General features: G+C 46.2%; 4 protein-coding genes, 1 long non-coding RNA gene and 1 other non-coding gene across 10 annotated transcripts in view; 3 read left to right on the forward strand and 3 right to left on the reverse strand.

The window, feature by feature from the left end:
- Nucleotides 1-421: 421 nt before the first annotated feature.
- Nucleotides 422-3823, reverse strand: LOC115252562 (high mobility group-T protein-like). The gene is made up of 5 exons (XM_029847846.1): nt 3649-3823; nt 1610-1776; nt 1389-1537; nt 1144-1318; nt 422-1065 (listed from the first exon to the last, which is right to left on the reverse strand). Exons 1-5 carry the CDS (start codon nt 3806-3808, stop codon nt 925-927), a joined length of 792 nt encoding a protein of 263 aa, XP_029703706.1. The 5' UTR covers nt 3809-3823; the 3' UTR covers nt 422-924.
- A 2123-nt stretch (nt 3824-5946) lies between these two features.
- LOC101071542 (SUMO-specific isopeptidase USPL1-like) lies at nt 5947-13086 on the forward strand. Its single transcript, XM_029847849.1, is given in 9 exon segments — nt 5947-7424; nt 7616-7738; nt 7824-8281; nt 8284-8756; nt 9241-9351; nt 9981-10110; nt 10318-10443; nt 10653-10813; nt 11067-13086. Coding segments are annotated over 9 exon segments (3234 nt in total). The 5' UTR covers nt 5947-7331; the 3' UTR covers nt 12626-13086.
- A 211-nt stretch (nt 13087-13297) lies between these two features.
- Nucleotides 13298-13369, reverse strand: trnae-uuc (transfer RNA glutamic acid (anticodon UUC)). Its single transcript has one exon. It is a non-coding gene; the product is annotated as a tRNA-Glu (tRNA).
- A 590-nt stretch (nt 13370-13959) lies between these two features.
- Nucleotides 13960-15558, forward strand: alox5ap (arachidonate 5-lipoxygenase-activating protein). Of its 2 annotated transcripts, none has more exons than XM_029848806.1 (5): nt 13960-14216; nt 14310-14373; nt 14879-14949; nt 15142-15223; nt 15300-15558. In XM_029848806.1, the coding sequence occupies exons 1-5, from the start codon at nt 14147-14149 to the stop codon at nt 15460-15462; spliced, it is 450 nt and encodes a 149-aa protein (XP_029704666.1). In that variant the 5' UTR covers nt 13960-14146; the 3' UTR covers nt 15463-15558. The 2 variants fall into 2 exon arrangements, with proteins under 2 accessions (XP_029704666.1, XP_029704665.1); XM_029848805.1 differs by having other exon boundaries at nt 13978-14216; nt 14292-14373.
- On the reverse strand, nt 15032-15944 carry LOC115252764 (uncharacterized). Its single transcript, XR_003891074.1, has 3 exons — nt 15826-15944; nt 15667-15750; nt 15032-15583 (listed from the first exon to the last, which is right to left on the reverse strand). It is a non-coding gene; the product is annotated as an uncharacterized lncRNA (long non-coding RNA).
- Nucleotides 15945-17871: 1927 nt separating this feature from the next.
- The window catches only part of LOC101071310 (beta-1,3-glucosyltransferase-like), a 15459-nt gene continuing 10830 nt past the window's right edge, over nt 17872-22500 (forward strand). For 2 of the 4 annotated variants that reach the window (XM_029848800.1, XM_029848804.1), the window contains exons 1-6: nt 17872-18099; nt 18911-18942; nt 19023-19074; nt 19247-19356; nt 22268-22344; nt 22417-22500. The exon at nt 22417-22500 is cut by the window's right edge and continues 28 nt beyond it. In XM_029848800.1, coding sequence (XP_029704660.1) covers nt 18027-18099; nt 18911-18942; nt 19023-19074; nt 19247-19356; nt 22268-22344; nt 22417-22500 — 428 coding nt within the window. In that variant the 5' untranslated portion in view covers nt 17872-18026. The remainder of the gene's footprint in view (nt 18100-18910; nt 18943-19022; nt 19075-19246; nt 19357-22267; nt 22345-22416) is intronic. The other 2 variants (XM_029848802.1, XM_029848803.1) reach the window with 2 other exon arrangements.

Consider the following 22500-nt stretch of genomic DNA (forward strand, 5'->3'; position numbering starts at 1 on the left):
CTCCACCAGGGTCCCTCCGCCAGGGCCCCTCCACCAGGGCCCGTTGGCCCCTCCGCCAGGATCCCCTCCACCAGGGCCCGTTGGCCCCTCCGCCAGGGCCCCTCCACCAGGGCCCGTTGGCCCCTCCACCAGGGCCCGTTGGCCCCTCCGCCAGGATCCCCTCCACCAGGGCCCGTTGGCCCCTCCGCCAGACTGAACTAAATTACACAGGACATCAACAATGTTGGGTATGATTCCGATTCCTATTTCATAAAGACATTTAAATATATTCTGACCATTTGCTGAACGCACACACACACACACACACACACACAGCTGAAGTGGATATTTGTGAATGATTTTAAAACATTGTGGATTTGCATTTCTCTTAACATACATAAATTTTCCTCTTGTCATCTGTTGGAAAAAATAAATGCACAGCTTTATTTAAAAAAAAAGGTTTATTGACATCAGAAGCAATTTAAATTTTAACAATAAACAAGTTTCTTTTTTTTTTTGCTATTACAGTGGTACATAAAGTTTAGTAAAACTCCCGAAACGTCCATCTGATAGTTCGTTTAAAATAAAACACGCAGGAAACAGAAAGAAGGAACACTCAGATCTAACTCAGAAGGCTTATGTGCTGTGCACGTCTAACTAGGGTAAATATTAAAAGCCCCCCCCCCTTTACACTGTACCAGGCAGGATAGCGGTCTAGAGACTATCACTGGAAATAAGACTGGCGGAAAGATACGGACACGACACTTGTGTAGTGTTACCTATACAAAAAGAAGAGGAACGAAAACTGTACAGCATAAAAACAACTGATATACACAGCCTTTCTGGGTCACCCCTTTACTAATGTATTTCCTTTCAGTAAGTGAGAGTGTACAAGGGGGTTAAATGCTTTATAAACAAGAAAATGACCACGATGTCACTCGCCATCTACTCGTCATCGTCGTCGTCGTCGTCCTCGTCTTCGTCCTCGTCGTCGTCGTCATCCTCGGCCTTCTTTTCCACCTTGGCCGGGGCCTTTCCCGCCGACCCGGAGCCCCCCTTGGTCTTCTGGCGATAGGCAGCAACGTCCTGTGACGGACAGGGCGAGCAGATCAGAGACGAGACCTCTGACCGCGTTAGGTCAGCGTTCGGCCGCCGTGTCCTCACCTTCTCGTACTTCTCCTTCAGTTTGCTGGCCTTCTTCTCGTACGGCTGCTTATCCTCCGAGTTGGTGTTGTTCCACAGCTCGCCCAGCTTCTTGGCCACCTCCCCGATGGTCAGACCAGGGTGCTCCCCCTTCACCTTCGGGCGAAACTCTGAGCAGAAAATGAAGAAGGCGGATCTGAAAAATGGAAAGAACAGGTCATCAGGCTGTTCTTAGGAAACATCGTCAAACCTGTGGGCGTACTTACGGGGGTCTCTTGGGGGCATTGGGGTCCTTGAACTTCTTCTTCTTCTTGCCTCCTTTAGCTGGGACGTAGTCCATCATCTCCCGGTCGTAGCGGACCTTGTCCTGCTTGGCCAAGTCCTCAAACTTGCCCTTCTCCTTGACAGACATGGTCTGGAAAGAGGATTCTGGATGAGCACATGGTGTACACACGACATCCAAAGAAGAACACACGTGATTTCCCACCTTCCATCGCTCAGAACACTTCCTGGAGAACTCCGAGAAGTTAACCGAAGCATCGGGGTGCTTCTTCTTGTGCTCTTCACGACAGGTTTGGACAAAAAATGCATAAGAGGACATCTTGCCACGAGGCTTTCCCGCTTCTCTCCCCGAATCTCTCCCCATCTTGAAGGCTTCAAACCAAAACAAATGCACACGTTAGCTGAAAGGCCCAGAACGCATTCAACAATGCGCCAGTACAGGTGCTTCATCTTTAAAAGCACGTTTATAGTTTTAATCAGTTCCAATCTTGGCATCATTACCAGAGCCATGCTGAAGAGGACAGCTCTGCTCTCAGGATGAAAATCACGGAATAATGAATTTAGTGTTGCAACTGTATCTCATATAAAACTGCGGCCCATTTCAGTCGCAATTTTGCGGGATTAAAAAAAACGTTTCAAAATCTCAGTGCTTAGAAAATCACGTAAATGTCTAAAAATAGATTTTCTTGCAGCGATAAAGTCACCTGTTTTTTTTTAAGTACATAAAACAGGGCAGAGGTTTAAAGTGTGTTAATTTAATGCCCATTGTTTTCCGAGGCTGGAAATGCCCCAAAAACTCATTTGCAATAAAAATCTGGCCATGGGAACCCCCCGTGACACTTAAGTAACATTTCAAATAGAAAAATAAACTTTGAGAAAATAAACACACATATCGGACAAAAGTAGTATTTATTGGCAGGAAAAAGCATTTTAATTCGACGCTCCGCTTCGAATGAACATAAACCTTGTCAAAGTCTTGGAAAATCTTCCGCGTCTGCGTCTAAAAGGTCCAAAATGCGCCGTCCGTGCGCCCTAACCCGCTTTAACGGCTCCGAACCGAGTCGTAATGGCGCATCGGCTCCGGTGGAGGAAAAGGAGGTCAACAACGACGGCAATATTTCTTCTTCCATTTTGTGAGAATGCCATCTTCATGAAAGAAAGTCCCCCTCAAATGTCTCCTCCCGCCCCACAGTCCGCTTTGAAACCCGGCAAATCTGTCGAAAACGGCGGCCATCGCGACCACCTCCTTCCCCGGTTGATTCCCATTGCCTGGCCGCTGGTGCAGTGATAGGCTGGGTGTGCGCTGGCTCTATGAGCGGCCGTGCTGCTCGCTCGGTTCCTATGAGCTGCTAATGGCCGCTCGTCTTCATGCACTAACATGGAGAATATGGCTCCTTCTCTTTGTGTCAGCGCACAGCCATTGCGATAGAGGGCAGCGCGACCGCGGCACCGCTTCACTTCAAACCCCAATTTAAAGGCCTCGGGAACTTGGGAAAAATCCCAGCTTGGTGTCGTTGGACACGCGAAGGACCCAACTTTGTTTTGCCGTCGTCAGATGTTATAGTTGCGGATTTGCTTCTCGAGCAAAGACGGTTAGAAAAAGTTGAAGGCAACTGCGCCTCGGCGCTGCCTCTCCGCCTCGCCGATACAGTCAGCCATTACAGTAACGCGCAGATCGGCAGGGATTTTTCCCCCGTCGTCTTCGGGGACGTGTTGGAGCAAACCGACACATGGACGTGTCTTTTTTGAGACGCTCTGTCTTTTTCTCCTGTTTTCCTTATTTTCTGCCGCTTGTGTCGAGACCCGCACTCTTCGCAATGTTCTGCAATGGCTAGCTAACGGGGGATTTCACCATTGTCGATAACCGTGCTGTCCGTTACACATTCCTCAATTTTTACGCGACAACTACCGTGTGATTCGACTCCATTTTGAGAAAGTGACATGGCACTAATTTATAAAATTTTTTGTATTTGGCTAAAGCGGCGTTCGTCGACGAATTTCGCCAGGGTCACTACCAATTTGTTCCTTTTAAAAGAGCGTCTGGTCCACACTCCCAGCCAGGGTAATGCAATGTTACCTGCTAAGCGCCGGCTATTTTTTTTAGTTTTATTTACGGTTCTCGGCAACAAAATGATTTAAAAGCGGTCGGAGAGACCAAATTCGACCCCGGCAAAGATACGTGTGAAACAGTTGAAAGTGTTATCGCCGTTTGGAACACTTGAAGTTTCCGTGTGTGATACTTACCAAGGGACTCAGGCTGGATCTCAATGGTCTGCAATGGCTGTGTGAGGGCGCACAGGCGATACGCAGTGTCTTCACTCCTCACTATTACTCTCGGTGGAGCGCACGCGCCATTGGCTGGCACGCGCGCAGCCGCGCTCCTGATTGGTGGCCTGCTTTTCATTGTCCTAATAGAAGACGGCCGCCTGTTCGCCAGCTTTGGGGAAACGTCACGGAAGTTTTCCGAGGCGCGTGGATACAAAAATACTCGGCTCGCGCATGCTGGAGCTGCTGCTGGCGTGTTCGCCACCGTGTTGGATTCAGTGCGGGGAGCGGGGCTCCGTGCACCAGGAGGCTCGTGCGAGGAGCGGGGCTCCGTGCACCAGGAGGCTCGTGCGAGGAGCGGGGCTCCGTGCACCGTGCACCAGGAGGCTCGTGCGAGGAGCGGGGCTCCGTGCACCGTGCAGCAGGAGGCTCGTGCGAGGAGCGGGGCTCCGTGCACCGTGCACCAGGAGGCTCGTGCGAGGAGCGGGGCTCCGTGCACCAGGAGGCTCGTGCGAGGAGCGGGGCTCCGTGCACCGTGCAGCAGGAGGCTCGTGCGAGGAGCGGGGCTCCGTGCACCGTGCAGCAGGAGGCTCGTGCGAGGAGCGGGGCTCCGTGCACCGTGCACCAGGAGGCTCGTGCGAGGAGCGGGGCTCCGTGCACCGTGCAGCAGGAGGCTCGTGCGAGGAGCGGGGCCGCGGTGGGTCGGAGGGTTCCGCCACGCTTCGCCAGCTGGTTCTGTTGTAGGTTCTACCGAATGCACAGGGTTCGGGTGCTCATCTGCAAACGGACTTTTAAAGGGCAAAGATCGCGCGATGACGTCAGGCACCAGTTGGGAGGGTCGCTGGTGTTTTGGGGTTGAGCTCCGACCCTGTCAACATGTCATGGCCGTCAGCTGTGAGCCTCGTTTTAATCTGCCTGTGCGCTCCGCCTCCATCCCCGCATGAACAAAACCATTTGATGCCTTTTCCAACAAGCGTGCGTGATCATTTACCTCTGGTCTGCTGCCCTTTGCTGATCGGTCATTAGGAAGATTCCATTTAATGGGTTTGTCTTTATGGAGAACTGCGAGACAACATATTTATTCTATCTAAGATATGTCTCAATGAGCCTTTATTGAGCTTTTTCCTCTGGTCCTGCAGGTTACAGTTCTGTATGAAATAGATTGCAAAGTTGTTGTGTTTTTTTAATTTTACCATTGGTATTATGTTTAGTACATATAAAAACCTCTAATCAACCAAAGCATTTTAAGGGGAGTGACCCCACACGCCTACAACAACCTCGGTAATTGGAAGGCTCTAACTGCCTATAGCACCTTTTTAACACTAATATTCATATGTGTCATCATTTACAATAACAATAACCTACATTTTTCTTCTTAGGAGTACTGTTGTGGCTAAAGATTTTTGTATGAAAATGGTATTTGAAAATGAAGTCCATTGATTAGTCGATTAAAAATTCCAATTTCAAGTGTTTGTGTGTTGGTATTGATGTGAGTCTATGTGTGCTCACAGAGGTCTGTAACAAGGGGGGGGGGGGGGGGGGTAGAGTACACGACACACACATGGACACTGCTGTTTTATCTTTATAGTTTTTTATATCATTTAATTCACATGTTGATATTCTTTGATTTTGTACTTCTTCTTTTTCTGCTCTTTTGTCCTTATAATTTGCTGCTCGAATTACAAATTTCCCCGAGGGACCAATGAGGTCTGAGTCTGAGGGAGTCAGTTAGTTCTGTCTCCTCACATAGGTCTCATATAGGCTTTTAACGCCAAGATTACAATTCATAATTGTCATGAAATACTCAGATGTGTGTACATACATACACACACACACATACACACACACACACGTACATACATACAGATATATACATAGATGTGTGTATATACATACACACATATAAACATATATACACATACTATGATTTCTTCAAAATCATAGTATGTGTGTGTATATACTTTAGACATATACACACATATATATACACACATATACATACACACACACACATGTACACGCATCCTGAAACAAAGATGGCTGAGAGATTGTTTTCATATCCTTGGATCGTTGGAAGAGGGACTCGGCTCCAAATGCCAATCACAACCCAGACTGACACCACATGTTTTCCTGTGTTGTTTTCCTGTCAGTTCCTCCTTGTGCTCAAGGGGCTGGGAGGTGACCAGTTAATGCATGATCGGTCCTCCCTGAAAAAATATGCAAATTCATTTTGTCATCAAGAGAAAGCAAAGGGACAGGAAAGCAGCATATACAGGAGGAGCTCAAGGAGGGAGCAGGGCACACGCAAGAGGCGGGATTGGTCCAGGCACAGCTGTGTGCGTGCGTGAGACTGCGAATATGAATCTGAGGGAAAACACATACATTTGATCTTACACATAACACGCACACAATGTAGAATTTGTAACCATGTTTCTTCAAAATCATAGTGTCACGGATAAGTCATGAGAACGCAGCTCCGTTTAACCACCATGAGGGACAAGGCGGAACCAATGTGCACGAAGGGGAAGACAAAGGGCGACGTACACTGATTGGTGACCGGAAAAGGAACGTTTCTGTTACGAAGAGGCGGAATGCACATGTCATGGACCCTCTCAACAAGCGTAACCTATTTCTCTTGAGAAAACGTGGGGCAAAATTCGTTCTTGCACATTGTAATATATTATATATTCTCTACGTTTAAAGACGGTATGTATTTATGTTCATTTTATTTCCTGAAAGCTTTAAATAAGAGTCGGTGTTGTTTCAGTATGTTCCCGGCTTTAGGCTAACATGGTAGCATGCTAGCTACCGGATTACAATATTGAACTCTTCATACGATTATTTAATCGAATCTTATAATTTGAAGGCATATTGATAAGTGATTATAATATTCCGAATAGATAACAGACATGCAAAGAAATGTAGTCCCAAATCACTTTATCCTTGTGATTATTCACTCTCCCTGTCAACTTGTCCAGGGGGTCTCCAGGCCCCCACGGCCCCGTTAAGGGGTAGATGATGGATGGATGGATGGATGCTGCTCTGTCTCTTAGCTGTGTTTTCGTATGTATCTTTAAAGACCATTCAATAGGGTAAATAACGCTTGATTGTTTGACATCGGTGTCGGAAAACACGGTGTTCATTGTAAGTTTGGAACCGAAATCAACGCAATTTGCACTGACTAATGTGGCACTAACATCCAATAGTGATCAGGGATGGATATAATTACCTCCCCCAAGGTTTTGTGACGCTGACGTTTGTCTTCTTTTATAACTAAGAATATATAAAAGGATTTTGCTTTTACATTTAGGTGGATGATAATGAGTCAAGGAAAAGTTCATTAAAGTTTGGTGATCTACCCAGAGAAAAGCCAGGGGGCTTCGGCCTAGATCATCACGCGGGCAACTCCCATTGTGTAACCTCATATCACTGTTACATATATATATTATATATTCTATCCTTTACAATGGGTGTTTGTGGCTCTGCCTGGTGGAGTGCTGGGCTCGTTTTATAACTGTATTCCAAAATACAACTTGTTCTGTAGTTCACCTTTAAAGCAGATTTTGGAATAACATGATTCTTTGGTGTGTGTTCCCTCAGCTTTTTGTGACGTCGGTGGTCCCAGTGAGATGGTAATATTTTTTGAATGGCACCGGACGGCTATGGACCCGACGCGCAGAAGTGGATTGTCACTGAGCGGTGAAGACACAGATTTGGAGGCTTTGTCCTCACCACTGGTTGGGTATTTGGGAAAAGTCAGTAGAACTCCTCTCATTGTTGTCACTTGCGCAAAGCTGAATTGAATTGAACTCAAACTGGTCATTACCAGTCAAAATTAACAAAAGGCACAAAAATGGAAATCTTTGTAAAAGGCGAAAGATCTCAAAAGGATTTGGAGTTGAAGGTTTGTTTTTAAATTTCAAATAATTTATTTTTCCTAATTTAGGTTCAGAAAAGGGCTGCTTTGCTGGAGAACTGCCCCTGGTGCACTTCGAAGGGCTTAACCTTTGCTCTGCGCTCATACCACGTCAACCTCCATGAGTCTATCCCGGTTTGTACAAACCCACAGGTATGTCTCCGCCCTGGTGGACACACTCATCAGCTCAGATCAGGCTTTTCTGTAGTAACATTTCCACTGTTTTCTTTCCACCCAGTGCCTTTTCCCTTTGGTTAGCCGGTCTTTGGAGGATATTTTGGCCAGTTTGGTTCCAGTGGATCAACCTGTTGGGTCCAAGCGAAAAAACACATTCTCATTGGGGAGAGAAGACCCGATTGAACCCGATCACAAACGCAAGCGATTCAGTGACATTATCGCTGGTGCTTTCCCCAGCCCAGCAGAGCAGGTTGCTCCCGCAGTCGGCAGTGAGGAACAAACCTGTTTATCCAGGGCAGATGTTGAAAATGGATATGACAGGGAACCTTTGGGTGTTGAGCTGGGGAGCAATGCAGCTGGAGGGGAAGCTCTTGTTGTGGACAAGGGACCAGAAAAGGTTCCATGTTCCACAGAAGCTTTTAATCTCCTCACCTCTCCTGACCTGCCTGAACAGCGACAGCCTCTTCCCAAAGACTTGCTCAACATTGCCATGCCTGTGCTGTCCCCTCACTGTGGGGCCCCCAGGGTTCAGAAGTGGGGGAGAGTTCTAGGAGTCCCCATGAAACGCTCCACTCCCACAGTGCTGTGGTCAGCAGTCCGTCGCTCAAAGATGAGACCGTCTCATCCCAACATGAAGCAGCACGAGGACACACGTCACTTTCAGCACACGAGCATTTTGACAATATTCAGCCAGAAGATGAAGATGTGGAGGAAATGAAGTCATCTGACCTTTTACCTCTTCCAGGTCAACTTTTCTGGCCTAACAGTGAGAATCTGTGTTGGCTGGATTCAATGCTTGTTGCTTTGGTGAACTGCAAAAGCTTAAAAAGGTGTAGACCTGCAGTGGAGCCCCAGGAGTCGTGCGTCTGGCGACTGATGAGGGAGTATGAGGACATTTGCTCTGCCGTCCCAGGCCGGCAGCAGCCTCAGCCCCACCCCCACCCCCACCCCCACCCCCACCCCCAGCCCCACCCTCAGCCTCACCCTGCCAGTGGTGAGTTTGCTGGAGAATTCTATCACATCTACAATAAAGTAGGATTTGGCCTATTTTCATACGTTGCTAATGTTTAATGAGTATTGCTAATTATGACAGGAACGTTAGCATTTCGGGGAGCAGATGTGACACCATTATTTTTGACTAGCTTAGCTAGTCAGAATCTCTTTACTTGTGCAACTGTCTTCTCAGCGAGTACATTTGGAGTTTAAACCTCTGAAAGAGGTCATTGCTCAAGTCCGTCGCTAAACAATCATGGTTGTGATTATGAACATTTATCACATTTTATTCAGAAATGTCATTATTTGGTTTTTCATTTCCGAATTGATAACACAAGATTTGACATATCTGTGGGCATGTTTTTCAAAGGTTCTGTAAAAGCAGCACTGATGATAACGACGATGACGATGATGATGATAACGATGATGATGATGATCACTTTCCCTTCGAATGTATTTTTTTTTAAATGTGATTTTGTCTCCAGATGAGGTTGTGATGGTTTCAAATAATCTGCTACGAAAGACCAACACAGAGCTGCAGCGCCTCCGGATGTGGATCTTCCAACAGCTGCAGCCTAAACTTCACTGCAAACTGGGTGAGAGCAGATCTCTGATCAGTGAATGAGGACAGATACCAGGGTCCTGACTCACCTTCAGCTTTGTTTCATGGTTCCAGAGCGACCTTCAACCCCACCTGCAGAACCTTCCTAAGTTTTCTGTTTCTGAATATTTCATAGAACCCAATGCCACCGTTCATCACGTGACAGAAATGAGGCTAGATTTGCATCTTCTTTGCTTTGTAGCGTCGAACGCCTCTGGTTTGAATCCCAAACACGTTTCAAAGCAGCCAACACTTTTGCAGGTCTGGGCGTGTTTTTCAAATGTCAGATTTTGCCTGAATTGTTGAAGCCTGTTCTTTACATTGGATCAAAGAACCTGGAGGTTGATGGTGTTTGAATAAAAGGAGCACAAAAGACAGAATCTGAAGTCAGTGGGTCTCTTCTCGCTCAGACTTCAGTAATTAGTTCACCAAAGCAGCTCCCCTGCCTCAAATAGTTCGTCAGGAAATACTGAACTGACCCTTTGATACAACTGTTGGCTAAATCAAATTAAATGGGTAGATCAAAGGTCCGTGTGAGCAGAGCAGTCTGCTGCACACCGACAGTAGCAGGATCTCCTGGGGTTGATGAATAAACCCATAACTACACATATTTGTGCCTCTCAGGTAAGGAAGAGACCCCAGTGTTTGCTCTGCCACTTCTACTTGCCATGGACACCTGGGCAGAGCCTCTGTTTCAGTCCGTGTTGCGGTGGGAGTTCAGGTGTGACGGATGCAGCGTGGCCACACAAGAAAGGTGGGTGATGACGGTCAGAAAGGCCCAGGAACTCTGAGGGTGTGTAAAGGCCTTCAGGAGATGCTCAAGTCAGGGCTGTGCAAATTTACTCATGTTGGCAGAACAGAAATGACAGTTTTTCTTCTGAATTTGGAGACATTTTGCAGACTTTGTTGGACAGAAACCCACGTAAATAGACAACAATTAACAACAATCTCATCCGTTCAGGGTTAGGAAGACCTTGCCCACGTTCACAGACGTGGTACCCGACTGGCTCCCACTGCATGCTGTCCACCTGGCGCCGTGCAATACGTGCTGGAGGAAGCACCAGAGGAGGACCATGACCCTGGAGAGGTGGGGAAGCTCACAGTTTGGTCTTACAATGCTGCATAAATGAAATATCTGCCTCCGAAATACCTTTGAACATGACTGACTGGAACAGTATCCACAGTATTATTAATACTTTTGTGTTGGGTGGTGACACAGTTCATCTTTATTTTCAATAATAACATGTTCAATGATTGAGTGCAAAAGAAAAGGAGTGTTCTTTGTGTTTTGTGTAGCTTGCCTCCTGTGTTTGGGCTGCACTTTGTCCAGGGACTTCCTGACAATGATGTGAGGAAGTACAGCTTCAGCTTCAATGGGAACCTTTACGGCGTCTCCACAGTCATCCAGTACAACCAGCAGCTCAGGCACTTTGTAACCTGGGTCTGTTCCTCTAATGGTGAGAACTCTCCTGAAGGGCACGCTCACCCGTCTGCGGGAGTTTGTGTAGTATTGGTAGAAAGCAAGCCAGCATGCGTGTGTCGCCTGTGTGTATCTTATTGTGTATCTTATTTTCTCTTATTGTTCTGTCCCATAACTGAATTTGTTCCTGTTGGAGTTTGCCAATAGCACATTCCAAGGGTCACCAAAATGTTACCAAATGTTAATGTTGCTCCGGCTGTGTTGATGTTCTAAACGGTTGCTTCTTCCAGGGGTTTGGCTCGAGTACGATGACTTGAAACATCCCGAATGTAAAACTCATGGAAAGCTCCCGATCCCTGCTGAGGAGATGCACATTGTGTTCTGGGAGGTGGAGGTGGAGGAGGGCGAGGGCCCTGCCGCCTGTGCTCCATCCAGCAGTTTCCCTGACAACCCTCCACCTGAGGGTCAGATGGGGTCACGCCCGGCCGACGGAGGGAGTGAAATGGACGAGCGGTCAGGTGACTCCCCCGAGCGGTCTCTTCTGATACCTCACAACGATACAGCCATCGTCTGTGCTCTGTCAGCACCAGGAGACGGCTCCCACGTCACGGACCCCACAGCCGCCGATGCGTCTATTGGTTCGACAACACTTCTCGACACCTTTGAGGGCCTTTCCCACGATGACATCATCACATTCACGCTGCTGGATATCACACCAGGTTTCGACATTCAGCCTGTGAATGACAGCGGGCCGGTGCAGAGCTGCGGTGCCCCCACCACCAGCGGAACACCGGACTCTGCACCGGACAGCTCTTCTGCTGAGCCGCCCACCGCCTCCGTCTTTCCTAAAGTCGATGGAAACTCCTGTCTTGAGGCCACACACGTGACTGGTGAAGCCGTTCAGGAGAGCGGCAGGTGTGAGGGCACACAGAGGGGTAAAAAGGCAGATTTGTCCAAAATGGATCCGGTATTTCTGCCGCCCGCGTCTTCAGAACCGCTCATTGTTGACAAAAGTTTGCCCTCAAACCCCACCCAGGCATCTCCCGAAGCTACTCGGCAGGCATCTCCGGTGTCTTCCAGTGATTCTCTGTCCTTGGCCATAACCCAGGAAATCACCCAAGAGATGCCTTCATCATTTGAAAATAGACGCTGGTCATATCTGCTCAGCAAAAACCCGCAATTCTCAAATAAAAAGCCAGAGGAGAGACTTGCCCCAGTCACCCTTCAGGTGCACTCGACCCCCAACCCTGTGAGAAGAGCTCAGGGCCCTGGAAGGCAGGCCCCCAACGCACAGCTCGGGATGGAAGACGGTTCTCTGCCCCTAAAGGCTGCAGCCATGTACCACTCCTTTGGCATCAAGAGCTCGGTCCCACAGAACGCCGCTCCCGTTCTCAGGAGCGCTCCAAGCCACCACAACACGACCTCGCCTCCATCGCTGGACACCAGGGACCACGTGGAAGTATTGTCCTCTGGGAGGTGTGGCAGCCGCTCCTCGAAGAGCCCGCCGTGTCTCAATCACACCGAAGCCCTCCGATATAAGCTGATAAAGAAGCTCAAGGCTAAGAAGAAGAAACTGGCCAAGCTAAATGGAATGTTGGGTTATCAGGGGCCCGACAGCACGGACCTCACCTCCCCCAGCTCCGTCTCCAGCACCTATGGCGGCAGCTTGTTGCTGGATCTGCTCTCGCCAGCGACCACCGCCAGTCACCTTTCACCAGATAGCACAAGCGTCCTCGACATGATTGCTACCGGGCAAGGAGGAGTGACCCGGCGGGACAGCGGGGGCGGGGGGGGTGACCCGGCGGGACAGCGGGGGCGGGGGGGCAGCGTCCCACCTGAACCAGACTGAGCCCAGCATGGAAAACTTTCTTGATGATTTCATCTTCCAGGTTGCCTCTCAGAGACCCACTGAAATGGAAACGGAGGCTCTAAGTGCTCTTGATCTGTTTGTTTAGACTTTATAGAATATATTTGGTTAAATTGGAAGATTATCATTAATGTTGGGTCTTAATGTTCTACCAATGTAAATTTTAAACTCATTCATCATTTGTAAGATTCTGTTTGTTTTCTGTGTTACACAGACGTTGCCATCTTGGAAATCTGCACGTTTTAGTGTGTATATTGTTGGGTTGTATGTGAACACATGTCCCCCACGCCCACACACATTTTTTGCTCTTATTTTGAAGGGTTAGAATACCGTTTTGAATTATTTAATTAACTAAGTTTGTTGTACAATTGTGTAATGCTGCAGAACAATGTCTTGTTAAATAAGAAACCTTCTCCATCAGAATAAATTTTTAAATAATACAATCTAAGTGTGATATAGCATAGGTTTGTTTCCCTTTTCTTAACCCATAAACGAGTGGAGCTGTTTTATAAATGTTGGTGACCTACATGAGTTAATGAGCTGACGAACCAAATATCCGGTGCATCCTCTGCCGGAACTAGAATCCGTGATCATTTCAGAGTTTATCAAGATGGATGAACAAGTCATCAAAACTAAGAGAATTAAAAGGTCGCGTTCCCATACCGGGAGTCGAACCCGGGCCGCCTGGGTGAAAACCAGGAATCCTGACCGCTAGACCATATGGGAGGCTGTGAGGGCGGGCAATAAATAACGATAATAAATAACCGATAATAATAAATGATCATAATAAATGATAAATTAATAAACGCTACAACTGCCGTAGAAACTTGTACATGAAAGTGTGCTTAATTAACTACCCACACCAGAGATTTTCACCAATAAAAAGTTATTTTTTAGAGCTTAATCTTTTTGAACCTTTCAGTTTTATTTAAAAATGGTCGCCCTATTTCTTCCAAATGAATTTTGCTGTAAAGGTTCCTGAAGCAAAGCAAAACCATAAATGTATACTTTCTTTATTCTGTCCTGGATAACACGTCAGGTTATCGTAGACAGATAGCGAACAACAAAAGACCTCGTAGACTTGATTCCAGGTTGAGAGTTTACTGAAATCTTCTGAGACCTTACATTTCTTTGTTTGTCTTGTAAAATGATGGATCTACTCCAAGGTTCAGACCACACTGCGGTGGAGCAGCGTGCATGTGACACGCACTGTAGGTGGCTTCTCAAAAACAAACTCGTGGCAGGTGTAATGCCCTAAGACGCCAGTGGGGGGTGCTAAACATCACACAAACACTGACAGGAGTCAGAACAATACTGCATTCATTGACGTGCATGCGCGCACACGCACACACGGAAAAGAGGAAGTTTCAGGCTTCTGTGTTAGCCCAAAACCTTTACATAAGAGGAGGTAGAATTTGCAATGTATAAATACACATCACACTTTGTGGAAACAGCCTTTCAGTCTCTGCATCCAGCTGACCTGACACCAGCCCTCGTGTGACCATGGAAGTGGTGGTGGTGGAAAACATCTACCTCCTGGTCATCATCACTCTCCTCAGCGTGCTCCAGAACGGTGAGGAGAGGCCTCTGGAACAGTGGAAGGTCAGTGTTTTCACTCACATTCATGAAGTTTCTTTTTATCCCCCAGTCTTCTTTGCCCTAAAAGTGGAGAAGGAATGCAACGGTCCAAACAGCAAAGCAGAAGCTTTTGAAAGAGTTTCTTGTGCCAAGTAAGAGTTTATTTTATAATAATTGGTCTCATTTATGACATTGTTGAACTTCTCACTTATTTAAGACCTGTTTAACATTTCATAGTTACCCGGAAGCGTTGCCAGTGTTGACCAACAGGAGGTGTTTTTCTGTTCTGTGCAACATGTCGGTCTGACTGTTGCAACTCATTGCAACAGCTCTTCCTGATTCGCACACTTGGCCTCAGATTTTCCTTTTAACTTAGTGAGCAGTAGGCAGCTGGTGCGGCGCTCGCCAGCCTCATTAGCTCATAGGTTCTGGGTTTGTCCATGAATCACAACAAATTTGGGGGAAAAGTGCTTTCAGACATCCCGAGTAGATCCATCGGTAAAAGATGTGAGTGAACCACCTTCGTTTGGGAAAATCTATTTAATCTATTTAGCTGTGTGACGTATTTACATGGTCCCAGATGCACGTTAGACCTCAAATCTTCAATAAAGTGTTTGGCAAAAGGGCCCCGACCTTCACCTGTGCTCTCCTTCCCAGTCGGAACTGCATGGACACATATCCTACATTCTTGGCGGTGATGTGGTGCGCCGGTCTGTGTCTCAGTCAAGGTAACGCTAATCAACACAGCTACACTTGTAAACGCACGGCCCAAACCCAAACGCCCAGTCAGAAACACGTCTCATTGCACAAAATGCAACAGAATTTTATTGACATTTAAATAACCGACATGTGTCGTTCAGACTTTGTTTGGTCACGAATCAGAATCAGTGTATTAAAAGAGTGAATTCTCTCGTCTGCAGCTCCTGCTGCCTTTGCTGGGATCATCTACCTTGTAGTGAGGCAGAAGTACTTTGTTGGATACATGGGTCAAACATCTCAAAGGTATAAAAGAACAACATCTAGTGACGATGTCTGAATTTACAATCATCTAATTTTCTTGATTAAATCCCTTTCGGAGCACCCCGGGCTATTTGTTTGGGAAACGGATCCTCTGCTTCCTGCTGCTGATGTGTGTTGTGGGCATCTCCAACTACCTGCTGCTGCGCTACCTCAGCAGCGACTTCAAGGAGCACGTGGAAACCATCACCAGCGCCGCCTCGGCTCTGCTCCTCATTCCGTAGTCCAGGTGGATCTAAAGGTGCTGCTGTGATTGTGTTGAACTGCCGCCGCAGCTCCACAGGTTTAAACAAATCCTATTAAAAATCTACTTCTACTGTGTCTTCTTCAGAGTTTTCTTCTCGCCTGCAGTGACAGCACAAACACATGATCTTGTTTGAGCTTCTTCATCTAGCGGGTCGGTATTAGCCACAGTTCTGACCACAGACCTTCATGATTAAGTAGAAATGCTCAAAAATCAAGTTGCGAGCTTCAGTTGCTCTTCATGTGGTCATGGCCCGCATCATTCTCAGCTTCAAAAGAGAAAACAGGTCAAGAAAGAGCCAGCACATGCTTTTTAAAGCAGAAGATGGGGGGGGGGCATTTACCTTAAATGCCCTGTTGCTGAAGCCAAACCAGTGTGAGAAGTCAAACATGGCATCAGAGTAGTATTTGAGGGTGAAGTAGGCGTCTCTCCACACAGGTGTGGCTTTTGTTGGGTCACAGGGTCATGACCTCTGAGCTCTGCAGCAGTTCGCTCAAGTCAATCTGGGAAAAAATGCCCCATTGAAAACTAGAAGACAGGCAATAAAGAAGACACTGACTCCAGACACTCCTTACATCCACCCTGTAGCTCTCCCCAGTAACAGAGGAGATGGTCCAGTCCAGGCCTCTTTCCATCTGCCACTTGATGAAAGGGTCACAGCCGTCGATGGACATAACGTATGATCCTGTTAGTAATTAAAGCAAGAGGACACGAGGACAGAGGCGGGACATAGTTCAACTTGCTGTCCTGGCTCTTTTTTCTTCTCCACCCACTCCACTCTTGTAGGCCAGCATCAGTCTTCACCCTGACCCTGACCCCAACCCTGACCCTAACCCTGACCCTGACCCTGACCCTCTAACCCTCTAACCCTAACCCTAACCCTAACCCTAACCCTGACCCTGACCCTGACTCTAACCCTAACCCTAACCTAACCCTGACCCTGACCCTGACCCTAACCCTAACCCTAACCCTGACCCTGACCCTGACCCAATATCAGGTTTATGGGCTTTACAGGGATGACTAAAGACAAAGTCTGGGCTCCTGAGCTCCAGCTCTCTGAATGAACCCCAAGTCTGCATATTTAGCTCCCAATATAGCAACAATGCTCTGCCATAATTACATGTCTCAATATTCCAACAAGCTTTGGTCCAAATTTAGGTCGGACATTACACGAGGAACCAAGGTAGTTTTCTCTGTCAACTGGACTGGGTTGACAGAGAAACTACCTTGGATACAATGACCTGGATGATTGAGAATCTACACAGACATCTTACAAAGAGGAACAAACTCTGTTTTATAATAAACTTCCACATTGTTGCTGTCTCAGACATGAATTGTTGAATGCGGAGCTTAATCTACCTCTGGCTTCCTTTGCTGTGTTTTCTTCATGAGCAGAAACCAGCAAATAGATCCTCTTGGACAGCAGACTGCTCCTGGTGGCGGAGTACTCCCAAAGGTTCCGCACTTTTATCTTCCTGTGGTGAAAATTACTTCAGTGCATAAACTCTTGAGCAAGAATGTATGTTGCGGGTTCCTCACCGTCCCAGTGAGCTGCAGAAGAACACATTCCTCCCGCAGCTGTGGAGGTCATCGATGAGTACCAAGCTCCGCTCCGGGTCACTGTGGACTCGGCACCCAGAGGCCAGATCTTCCACGGTGAAGCCCTCCGGAGGCTTCTCCAGGAATTCCTCCAGTGGTGTCACCGTCACTCTTTTTCGATTCATTTTTCCGACCATCATGGTGACACTTTTCTTTCTTCTGCTCTCCGTCCTGCAGAGTTTTCCAAAGACCATTTTAGAACTGCAGTGTAACGCTGGACAGATGCTGTTATGTACTTTTTACAGTTCAACTTCCTGTGATATCTTACAAAATAAAACCGCGTGCCCTACTTAAGAAAATAAATCAGCAAAAGGAACATATTCTAGCAAATATTTGTTGCAATGAAACAAATACTGTTTTCGACTGCCAATTTATACTGTTTCCTGCTACAGTAATATTTAATAGAAGATTGTTGGATATGAGGAGCAAGAGACGAGGGTTATTCTAATGAAGGTATGAAAGGGGAAAACAAGGTTGCGATTTCTCTATTAGACATCGAAGGTAACAGCCCGTAGAGACACAAAAACCTGATTTTATTTCACATTTTATTATTTGTAATGCTAGTTATTTTCCCACGTTTTACAACGTTCGAGGAATACGACGGAAAAACCCGAGCCCCAACACACACATGCATAATTGTAATATCCCTATCTTCCAGTACCATGTTTTTGGTAGGAGTATGTGTAAGAAACTGTTTTTTGTTTGTTTGTTTTTGCCATATGTACTGATTAATAGTCGAATAAATATGACGTAGTCCGGAGTACAATTGATGGTGTATTTTTATTTATGTCCACTGGAGGTCGCTGACGTTCTGCATCAACACATTATATATTGGCGTTACGTTTAGTACTGTAGCTAACCTATTTCTGACTGCGGCATAAAAAGACAACCATTTTAATCGAAATCCAACAGCCACGGGTACAATGTCACACTTTAAAGCGGTTAATGGATTTAAAATCGCTATGTTTCTTTTTTGTTGCGGTAAGTGAGGCCAATTCACGAACAAGACCGCTACCGGGTGAGCTAAACTGCTAGCATTTAGCACGACATACTGCTGCCGCCTGGAGAACAGCGGAAATAGGCCTTCAAGATAATCTTATACAGTTAAAACAATTCCTAAATTAACGACGAAGAAGGCACAGAATGAGTATATTACTACGTTTATAGTTGCAATTTATTTTGTTGAAAGTATTTGTGTATTAATCTCAATGAGATATTTGTAAGTTTGTAAGTTATACCTAATATGGAAATTTCGTATGTTTTATTTTGAAATTCCAAAAAGGACACGATAATTTAATCGCCAAACTGGCTGCAACATAAATGAGCCCAGTTTTAAAGGGCGTATAATTGAATTTCTTATAGACTTATTAAAAAAACAAACAAACATACAGTAATTTGGATGAATTCATTTTAGATGTTCGATGTTATTTGCTGTACAATTGTATTTATAGTTGTTTTCGTTGTTTAAATAGCACATGTCAATAAATAAGATGTATTGTGACATGGATCATCTTATTGAGTCTTATCTTCAGGATTTTCCTAACTTGCCTAATAAAATAATAACATCTATCTCATTTACACAACTACTTTATATTGTATATCTACCTAATCCTAAATCAGTAGATTTTGAATATTGTATTACTGTGAGTTATTGGAGTTATGTCTTCTAATTTTATTGCTGTTACTGTCAAGTCTATTCACATAAACAGTTCATTGCAATTGATTTCTTCAAGTAGAGGTAGTTGGCTTCAAAATCTTCTTATTTGAAATCATTAGCAATTAACCAGCAATGCATTTGATGTTCTAATGAACATGTGTTGCTTTGAAAGGTGGCGCTGCTGATGACATGTGTCATGCTCAAGTAAGAATTCCTGCCAGATTCTTGCTGTGATTGTTGCTGTGATTAGATCTGATTTAGCAGTAATCACTCACTCTTTGCAGGGTGCAGAACACCGGGAGGCCTGCACACACACACACACACACTCGTCTGTTGGTGAGTGACAGATTTTACAGCAGGTGGCCTCGTGTTTCTCTCAGGGAACCAAAGCAGCCAGCTCTTTTATAAATACAAAGATTTGGTTTTTTCATCACTGCAATTAAACTGGTACCATCTGTTTTTAGTGAAGCTGTTAGTGAAAAGTCATTTTTCTTTATTTTGCTCCCAGGATTACAGGAGGTGGTGGTAGTTATCCAGAGTCAGAGGAACTCGTATCACGCCCGCCGCAGTGAGCAGAGGAAGGAGGAGATTCTGCAGCAGGCAGCTGAAGAGGGGAAGGTAAACGCCACCGTCAGAGGAATACGTGGGGGTGAGGGGTAGTGTTAGGTTAGGTTAGGTTAGGGTTAGGGTAGGGTAGGGTTAGGGTTAGGGTAGGTTAGGGTTAGGTTAGGTTAGAGTAGGGTTAGGGTAGGGTTAGGGTTAGGGTTTAGGTTAGGGTTAGGGTAGGTAGGGTTAGGGTAGGGGTTAGGGTAGGGTAGGGTAGGGTTAGGTTAGGGGTAGGGTTAGGGTAGGGTAGGTTAGGGGTTAGGGTAGGGTTAGGTAGGTTAGGGTTAGGGTTAGGTTAGGTTAGGTTAGGGTAGGGTTAGGGTAGGGTTAGGGTAGGGTTAGGTTAGGGTAGGGTTAGGGTAGGGTAGGGTTAGGGTAGGGGTTAGGGTAGGTTAGGTTAGGTTAGGGTAGGGTAGGGTTAGGGGTTAGAGGGTTAGGTTAGGGTTAGGTTAGGTTAGGTTAGAGTAGGGTAGGGTTAGGGTTAGGGTAGGGTAGGGTTAGGTTTAGGGTTAGGTTAGGGTTAGGTTAGGGGTAGGGTTAGGTTAGGTTAGGGTAGGGTAGGGTTAGGTTAGAGTAGGGTTAGGGGTAGGGTTAGGGTAGGTTAGGGTTAGGGTAGGTTAGGGTTAGGTAGGTTAGGTTAGGTTAGAGTAGGGTTAGGGTAGGGTAGGGTTAGGGTTAGGTTAGGTTAGAGTAGGGTTAGGGTAGGGTTAGGGTAGGTTAGGGTTAGGGTAGGTTAGGGGTTAGGGTAGGGTTAGGTTAGGGTTAGGGTAGGGTTAGGGTAGGGTAGGGTAGGGTTAGGGTTAGGTTAGGGTTAGGTTAGAGTAGGGTTAGGGTAGGGTTAGGGTAGGTTAGGTTAGGTTAGGTTAGAGTAGGGTTAGGTAGGTTAGGGTTAGAGGGTTAGGTTAGGGTAGGGGTTAGGTTAGGGTCAGGGTTAGGTTAGGGTTAGAGGGTTAGGTTAGGGTAGGGTTAGGGTAGGGTTAGGGTTAGGTTAGGTTAGAGTAGGGTTAGGGTAGGTTAGGTTAGGGTTAGAGGGTTAGGTTAGGGTAGGGTAGGGTTAGGTTAGGGTCAGGGGTTAGGTTAGGGTTAGAGGGTTAGGGTTAGGTTAGGGTTAGATTTGGGTTAGGTTAGGGTTAGGTTAGGTTAGGGTTAGATTAGGGTTAGGTTAGGTTAAGGTTAGATTAGGTTAGGATCAGGGTTAGGTTAGGGTTAGGTTAGGGTTAGACGGTTAGGTTAGGGTTAGGTTAGGTTAGAGGGTTAGGTTAGGGTTTGGTTAGGTTAGGGTTCGATTAGGGTTAGTTTAGGGTTAGAGGGTTAGATTAGGGTTACAGGGTTAGGTTAGGTTAGGGTTAGATTAGGGTTAGGTTAGGGTTAGAGGGTTAGGTTAGGGTAGGGTAGGGTTAGGTTAGGGTTAGAGGGTTTGGGTTAGGTTAGGGTAGGGTTAGGTTAGGGTTAGAGGGTTAGGTTAGGTTAGGGTAGGGTTAGTTTAGGGTTAGGGTTAGGGTCGTGGAATTACTATGAAATTCATTTTTCCCCTATTAGGATCTCTCAGCATTTCCTTTCTGATGACGTAATTCTTTAAGAAAGACAGCGATGTTCAGGCTGATGTCCACGTGGACACACACGTGCTCTGATGTAATGCACTTACAGGGTAACACTAATCTCACCAGATCAGTGTAGCCGCAGCCAAATTCTATTAAAATGGCTGATGTCTTATTACAGAGGTGACCCATTTAAAAAGGTAAAACAAAAATTCAGATGAAACACAAAGTGCTTGGTTTGAATTAGGAATGTTTTAATTTGCAACCTTTCTAACCATCAAGTCCGATTGGTCTTTGCTCTTTAGAGGTTTTAAACTCTCTTGAGGACATTTATTGAGACATACAGACATATGTCTCATGTACATATACATATGTATATGTCTCGGAGTTCCTTATGCTGGAGCCGAGAGGCACCAAGCTGTTCACGGGCACACCAAAATGGACCCTTGAGGACCAACGCGGGAAAGTGGGACCATGACACGGAAAATTTCTCAGTTGTGAGAAATGACAAATTTTCTGACTGAATGGGAAACGACTATGTCCAAGATGTCTGCTGAGAATGGAAGTTTCATCCCATTACGACTGTGCGTTCTTCTCTGCATCTCCCGACGTCCCACACACACGTTCACGGGACGTTGTTGCATTTCACCGGACCATTCGGAGGTCAATCTTGGCTTCCTGATTGTTTTGAAGTGCAGTATTTTAACTGTGTGTCCCAGAAGGAGACACAAACTCTGTAACATGAGCAGAAGCAGATGTCACCCACAAATGCTGCGCTATCATTTGAAATGTTTTCAGCACACTAATTCGTAGTTTTTAGTGGGTCACTAACGCAGCCTTTTCTATCAGTTTTTTTGGGGAGGTATCGACCTAAAAGTTTGAGGGGACTACTTAAAATAATTGTACATTTTGTCCAAATCGCAGTCGCAGTAGGTGTAGGTGTGTCACACACACGGATGAGCAGTCAGGACACACACCACCATCTCCCCTCACACACCCCAGAGGGGGAAGAGAACCGGTCCAATAGATGATCTGCAAGAGTTGTGCTATCAGCCACTGTTCAGGCCGTCAGCAGACACCAACAGGCCTATTCAGGCTGCAGACAACACGTCATAAACGCCTCCATCACGCCCTAAATTCAGCTTCACAGCTGTCGGAGCCGGCACCGTTGTTACGGCGACGGTTTGTTTAAAGGAAAAGGTCAAGAAAGACAAGTGTCATGTGGTCGCTGGGTCAAGTTTGTGCTACTATTGATGAACTGTAGCAGCCACAGTTCTGAGCATGTTCTCACATATGTGTCATTTTTGCATCAGGAAATATAAAATGTTTAATTGGAATGAAATCATTTGGAATTTTGTGATGTTTTGTCCTGTGTGTTCCTGCAGGGACGTCCAGTCGTCGTTCTTCTCCACGAATTGACAGAGTATGAAGGAGACTGGAGCATCCTCCCGGCTCTACCACAGTAAATAAAGATGCAACAGAAGAGATTGTTGGAGAAACAACACAACAACGTCTCTCTCCTGCATTATTTCAGTCTTTTTGCTACTTATGGACAGTTGGCGTCATGGTTTATTTTTGTGGAGGAGGAAACGAGACTCAGACTGGCTGCTCTGCTCAG

This window comes from Takifugu rubripes, chromosome 15 (assembly GCF_901000725.2).
Source record: "Takifugu rubripes chromosome 15, fTakRub1.2, whole genome shotgun sequence".
Lineage (NCBI taxonomy): Eukaryota > Metazoa > Chordata > Actinopteri > Tetraodontiformes > Tetraodontidae > Takifugu > Takifugu rubripes.